Source organism: Myotis davidii, unplaced genomic scaffold (assembly GCF_000327345.1).
Source record: "Myotis davidii unplaced genomic scaffold, ASM32734v1 scaffold137, whole genome shotgun sequence".
Taxonomy (NCBI): domain Eukaryota; kingdom Metazoa; phylum Chordata; class Mammalia; order Chiroptera; family Vespertilionidae; genus Myotis; species Myotis davidii.
In genome coordinates, this window is record NW_006288719.1 from 92603 (window position 1) to 99559 (window position 6957).

At 43.1% G+C, this 6957-nt stretch overlaps 1 protein-coding gene and 1 long non-coding RNA gene across 2 annotated transcripts in view; both read right to left on the reverse strand.

Moving 5' to 3' along the window:
• FDX1 (ferredoxin 1) overlaps positions 1–2743 on the reverse strand; it is a 15298-nt gene extending 12555 nt beyond the window's left edge. The window contains exons 1-2 of the mRNA XM_006760814.2: positions 2649–2743; positions 1679–1803 (exon numbers count right to left, since the gene is read on the reverse strand). Of these exons, the coding sequence (XP_006760877.1) occupies positions 1679–1803; positions 2649–2728 (205 nt within the window). The 5' untranslated portion in view covers positions 2729–2743. The remainder of the gene's footprint in view (positions 1–1678; positions 1804–2648) is intronic.
• A 2986-nt stretch (positions 2744–5729) lies between these two features.
• On the reverse strand, positions 5730–6951 carry LOC107182658. The gene is made up of 2 exons (XR_001513384.1): positions 6711–6951; positions 5730–6170 (listed from the first exon to the last, which is right to left on the reverse strand). It is a non-coding gene; the product is annotated as an uncharacterized LOC107182658 (long non-coding RNA).
• Between the last annotated feature and the right edge of the window lie 6 nt (positions 6952–6957).

Here is a 6957-nt window from a genome sequence, read left to right on the forward strand (position 1 = left end):
GTAGATTCTAACTCCATCCCAGACAAGAAACACTTCATTAGACTAAAAACTACTTAAAATTGGTACTATGTCAACTATTACATCACCTAATTTCTAAAATAGTTAAGGAGTGTGCACTTTTTCCTAAGTGAGATGGGAACTTATTTATCGTTTTTAATCAGGGGACATGTCTGCTGTGTATTATGATAGATTACCCCAATTGCGGGGCTCAGAGCAGAAGCAGATCAGCAGTTACAGGTATACAGTGACTGGCCAGCCCCAAGTAGTGACTGTGGGGATGAGAGAACAGGACACACTTTAAATAGGAAACATGCACTCTAGCTGGTTTGGCTCAGTGGACAGAGCATCGCCCTGCAGACTGAAGGGTCCCAGGTTCGATAGATTCTAACTCCATCCCAGACAAGAACCACTTCATTAGACTAAAAACTCCTTAAAATTGGTGCTATATCAACTATTACATCACCTAATTTCTAAAATAGTTCATGCAGAAAAGATGCTTCTTAGAGAAAAAGGCATAAAGAATTAGAGACTTCGGTTTGAATCTTAGCCCTCTCACTTGTACGACCCAGGGAATGTTAACTTCTATGAACCTTAGTTTCTTCATCTATAAAGTAAAAGTTTTTTTTTAAAAATCTACCCCTTAGAGTTGTTACAATCACAGATAACATATAGTATGCGCTCAACTGGTAGTTGTTCTAATTAATCCTGAAACTGACTAATCAAATATCAGATTTAAAAATGCAGCATAAATACTCAGTGCCACCTCTGGAAAGTACTCTCTGTGAAGTCACCTGAGTGAGGACAGTCTTCCAAGAGCTCACAACCCAGTCAGGGACAGGGACATTCTCTCTAACAAGGGAGCCGTGGTGAGCATTCATGGGGAGGTGGATTTCATGGATCATGGGGAAATGGAGAAAAGAGAAATAACTCTGATGCAGAAATGGTTCTCAAAAGTGCGATGTGAACTGTGCCCTGACAGACGCATAGTCAGATATGCTCATTGGACCTTATTTCAGGCCAATGGTTCATAAACTTTAACATGCATCAAAGTGACATGGAGGGCTTGTGAAAACACACAGGACCCTCCCCCAGACTTTCTGACTCAGAAGACCTGGAGAGGGGCCTGAGAATCTGCATTTCCCAAGTGACCTGATGCTAATAATCAAGGGAACCCTCTTCAAGAACCATCACTAGAGTGCTTGAGTAGAACTGATGAGTGCTAATAGCTTTCCCTGGCAGCATCTGGGGTGTGGCTTGTTTGAGCGCCTAAGGACTAGGTCAGAAGTCTAGACTCTAGAAATAAAAACCCTTTCTCCATAAAAACACTTTGTCCCCTGATAAGAGGTAGATAAATTTCCCTTCCTGGAAAGGTAAGCTAACTTTCCAGAATAAGTTAAAACTATTTAATTACCTCTTGTAATATGACATTTATTATCTCTAACCTGTTATTTTTCAACTCCACTACCTATTACCTGGATTGCATAACACACGTAAACAATAAGGTAATGAGGTGACAGACTTTGAGGTACAAAGCTAATCAAATGCAAAAAGAATAGTAATACATCCTGAATTTTAATATTTTACTCTGTATGGTATAAGTTAAAATTTTTCAAAAGAACAGTATTGAAACCTATTCAATAGTTTCACTTATAAATTTTAAGGACTCTTCCATACTCACCAAAACCATCAATATCTAGATTATTCTCAATCACAACATCTAGCAGAGAGTCACCGATTTTTCCTTTGGTTGTTAGTATTTCACCGTCACGGTTTAAAAAGTGGACTGTTATTTTATCTTCTGAGCTGAAAAAGGAAGCAGTTCTTTATTAATTATTTTCAGAAAATACTTTAAAATAACTGTTTTTAATTATTTTTCAAAAAATACTTTAAAATAATTGTTTTAAGAACTGTTAAGGTCAAATTAAGAAAAACTTGTAAGGTCAAAGAAACAGTGGCGTGTGTGTGTGTGTGTGTGTGTGTGTGTGTGTATGCACATGCAAGCCAATGTGCTCTTTTACAGAATTTTCTTTTCTTTCCAAAGTTCACTTGGGAAGAAAATACCATAAATACCAAAAAGGCATGTCTATCTGCCCAGCTACCAGGAAAGCTCTACTGCCTGAAAGGAAATGAAAACTAGGCCATGTACTTCCCTATGCATTGTGTCTCCTGAGTGCTCATGGTTATGAGTCACAGTCATGTCAAAACGTCTAGCAATCGTTATCATGAAAGTCTGTTTTGCTCTCACACAGCTCTCTGAAAAACAATCTCTGTGAACGTGCCCCTAAAGACCAGACCATGTTGTGGTGAGCTTTGGGAAAGCAAAGCACCCTGCCGTCAATAGGCAATTAGGCATGTGTCTGGCAGGTACTGTGCTTAAAGGCAGCAGTCTGATAGTTTCCTGAGTATTTGGACATCTTACTCTGGTCTACACTGTGTGCTCAAAACCCAAAGGGACTAGAAAATATTGTTTGTTTGTTTGAATCTGTGGGAAGATAAATATACCCCCTTAAGTGCTTTATTATAGGACATTATATTATCTATCAGCCAGCTAACTTAAAAATTTTTCCCTTCTCACAAACATCAAAACAAAATTTGGGAAAAGAAATTATATAAGTAACTAGATCCTTATTGGTCATTATAATTTTTACCTCACAATTGAAAAGATGTACTTAAGCTTAAAATAATTAATTGCAATTTTCACTACTGCCAGCAGATGGTAATAGTCCATATTAAAGAAAACTTGAATATAAGTAAAACCTAGAATTAAATAATTCCAGAGTTATAAATATCTCCCAATTTATCAAATCCTCACAAATGAGGCAAATGAAGTCCCTATCAGATAATGGCCTCCCTAATATTCCAACACTGAAAAATGAGGATTCCATTAATTAAAAATTTTATAAAATACTAGAGGCCTGCCCTGTGCCCTCGCAATCTGGGACCCCTCGGGGGATGTAGGGGAACCAGTTTCGGCCCAATCCCCAAAGGCCAGGCCAAGGGACCCCACCGGTGCACGAATCTGTGCACCGGGCCTCTAGTGTGCATATGAGATCTTTAGTGAATGTCTTCCCGCCCTCCCCTCTCCCTCCTTCCCTCTGAGATTCATCAGTCTGTTCCATGTTTCCATGCCTGTGGTTTCCGCTCCTGTGTTAAGCATCTGCCCCCTGGTGGTCAGTGCACATCATAGCTACCGACCAGTTAGCCAGTTGCTTAGGCTTTTATATATATATAGACTAGAGGCCCAGCGCACACGAAATCATGCGCAGTTAGGGTCCCTAGGCCTAACCTGGCCTCTGTCGCATGGCCTCTTCCGCCCTGCGACGCTACATGAAGCTCCCTGCCCCAGGATGCTCCGTGAACCCTGCAACTGTTCCGCGAGGCTCCCCTGCCCCTCAACTGCTCCAAGAAGCTCACTGGTGTATGCTCTGAGAAGCTCCCCTCCCCCGACCCCACTACTACTCCGCTAAACTCCCCCCTCCCCCCACCCCCTTGACTGCTCCGCGAAACTTGCTGCCACTCGCCACCACCACTCAACAGTCCCAAGTCCCACCCTGCCACCAGCCCCTCCTCATAGTAAGTGGCTCTGGGCCCGGGGGCAGGGGGGTGAAGGGGGGGCCGAGAGGTGCTCCATCACTTCAGGGTGACCAGTCACCGTTCGGTCATGAAGGCACCTAGCTCTCTCTATATATTAGGATATGTGAAAGTTTCTCAAAAGGGCTTGTGTACTCCAACTTTTTTTTTTCATAGCAAAAAAAAAATGCTTTAAAGTATTCTGAATATTATTCTTGATTTTTCCAAGTACAATGGCAGAGAATGAAGATACTCTGGAGGCAGGGAGACCACTTTGTAAGTTATTAAAAGAGCTCAAACTAAGCAAGGATATAGGAGACATTGTCTTAGATATTCAGGAGGTAGAATGAAAAGGTTCTGGTAGCCATCAATATAAGATGGACTGAGAGAGAGAGGGAAGAAATAATGTTGAAGGTCCCAGCTCGGGCAGTTAGGGGGTACAGTTTAAGGTAGGGTTAACAGATGGGGAGATGGAGCTTTGGGGAAGACGGAAATGAGTTTGAGTTTAGACCTGTTCAATTTAATAATAGAAAAAAGTAGATGAGAATGTACAGAAGCCAGATGAATCTGAGCCCAGCAGAGCAGTCTAGAGATCTGACATCCACAAATGCCTCATAAAAGTGTGACAGACAGAATTCCATCATTTGTACTCACTACCGCAGGCCAAAGGTTTTAGGGCTGCTCTCCTTCTAGAACACTCTAGAGCTGAGTTACAGCAAAGGAATTCGAACTCTCTTCTACATCAGACTCCCCTGTAAAAGCGGGTGAACAACATATGCAAAATACGTAACACAGAGTAGAGCTCAACAAATACTGATTAATAACTTTTGAAGTCTCAGTCCTCGTGTTGCTAAGAAGCCTGAACTGCTGCTATGTCTGTACAGCCTCACACAAAAACTGCAGAGTAAGAGTATGAATAGGTTTACCAGAGGACAGGAGAGGGAGCAGAAAGGTAATTCTAGAGTTGAAAAGTATGGAATGTAAGAATCAGATGTAGATTCCAGCCCTGGTTCTGACACATACTAATTAGAGGACCATCAGAAGCCACAGTGACTTCCCCAAGCTGCTGAGAGAATCAAGGAGAGAAAGTTTATGGAAACTCTTTTTCCTTGAAGCATTACGCACGGACTTTATACCCAAGTAACCCTATTCATTCACTATTAAGAGTTGGTGTTGGTGGGTTTTGTGGATTTCTCCCTCAATTCTAAGAACTAGCAAGAAGCTTTTAGCTGTTCCCAAAAAGGAAGATTTCATACACTGGGAAATAATTATGATCTTTCCAAATTTTCTTTCATCAATTAATCAGCCAACAACACACACAAAAAACTATGATCTTCACTTGTTACCCTTTACTTGCTGCCATTTATTCTGCTCAACCAGACAGTTGTCAGGGGCTGCTGTGCTGGCGTTCAGGGAGGAGAGTTAAGCTGCTGATGCCCACTCTTTCACCACAGAGAGTGGCCTGGGACCATTGGTCCAAGAAAAGGGGCACCCATCTAGGGCTCCCTACTTCCTTAGCCACCTCAACTCCTCCAAACGACCCCATGGGCTAAAGAATTACCAACTACTATGGTGCTCAAAAAAACAAACAAAAACTGTATGAATTTTAGTCCTGGCTTTGCCAGCAACTTGCTATAGAATTTTTATTTTCCTTTATCTAACCTCCCAAGATTTCCTTAAGAGTCAAGTGAAATAATATATGGAAAGCTCTTTGCAACTTAAATCACTACAGAATATAAAGTATTGTGTCAGGGTATTTTGGAGTTAAAGGAGTTTTCGACTCTCAATTACTGATAGCTTATCTAAAATGTTAAACTTCCAAGTCAGAATGACAACTTCTACACTGCTCTGTCCAATCGACCTTTGTGTGTTCTACACCTGTGATGTTCTATACAGCAGCTACTCGCTACTGATACTTAAAAATTCAACTGGGGCCCTGGCAGGTGTGGCTCAGTTGGTTGGGCGTCATCCCATGCACCCAAAGGTCACTGGGTTCCATACCCACTCAAGGCACATGCTGGGGTTTCACGCTCCATCCCCAGTAGGAGTCATGCAGGAGGCAGCCCTTTGATGTTTCTCTCTCCCCCGCCCATCCTCTCTCTCTAAAATCAATTCTTAAAAATATTTTTTTAAAAAAAGTTCAACTGGGAAACTGATTCTTTAATTTTATTTAACTTTATTTTAAACAGCCACATGTGGTTAATGCTGATCACCTCTCCGATAATATTAGCTGTAGCTCCAAAGTCTGTGATAGAAGCACAAGGCCACAAGACCTCGACAGAAAAGCAGGACTGTGAGGGAACAGAATGAACGTGTGCCCCTTTAAGACAACTTCATCATCCAAACACTCAGTTCGGGGGGGAGATCATTCCTATTTACAAAAGCATTTATATCCCTGTAAATACTAATTACACAAGCATGTTCCATACATGTCCCAATTTATATAATTTTTCAAGAAAGCATCCACTGTAGAAAACAAGGCACGTGCTGGGAGGGAGGTCAAAAGCAGGGACGTGTAGGGGATATAGGGACAAATGAATCCGGCTCGCCTTCTCCGTTACTCCCCTCACAGTTCATGCAGCACATCCACTGAGCACCCGCTATAGGATAAGATCATGGAGAAAAGGCAAATAAGTCCTACACCCTCTTCTCAGGTACCTCCTCAAGAAAAGGCAGAAGACAAGTCCAACAGTCCCTCCCTTCCTCCCTCCCGGTCTAGCTGCCTGCTACCTGCCAGCAGGGGATCCGAGAGCATTCTGCACTCTGTAGGGTCCCATACCTCTTAGCTCTAACTATCTAAGGAGATCGTGTCTTTCAAAAGCAAATATAACCAAGAATACAAAATATCAATGTATTTGGGGGAAATTTTTTCACATCTCTTTCGACATTTACTACAAAACAACACTCCAGCTGCCCTGCCTGTGGAGTAGCCATAATCTATCTCACCGCTTCACTAATTAACTTTTTTTCACTTTAAACTCAAAACAAAACGAAAACAAAACACTGCAGGCCTGAGTTGCTGCTGCTGCTACCAGGTAACATTTTCTGAGCCAGGAGGCGACCTGTCTTTCCTGCATTCTCTCATTTATTCCCCAAGTAAACCTGTGCGACCTGCACCATTGCTCTCCCCATTTACATACAACTGGGGTGCGGGGACGCGTCGAGATTGCAGAAGCGGACGGGGAGCGACAAAGCCGCTGCACAAGCCGAATCGCCGCTCGGCGCAGGGCTTTCGGCGCGGATCGGCGGGGAGAGGGCGGGAGCCCGGGCACGGGGTGGACGTCCCCGGACAAGTGGACGTTCCGACATGGACCTGGAGGCAGAACGTCCTCGCGCCGCAGGAGAAAGGCCCGTCCAGCCCTGCCGGCCCGGCTCCCCACGGGGTGC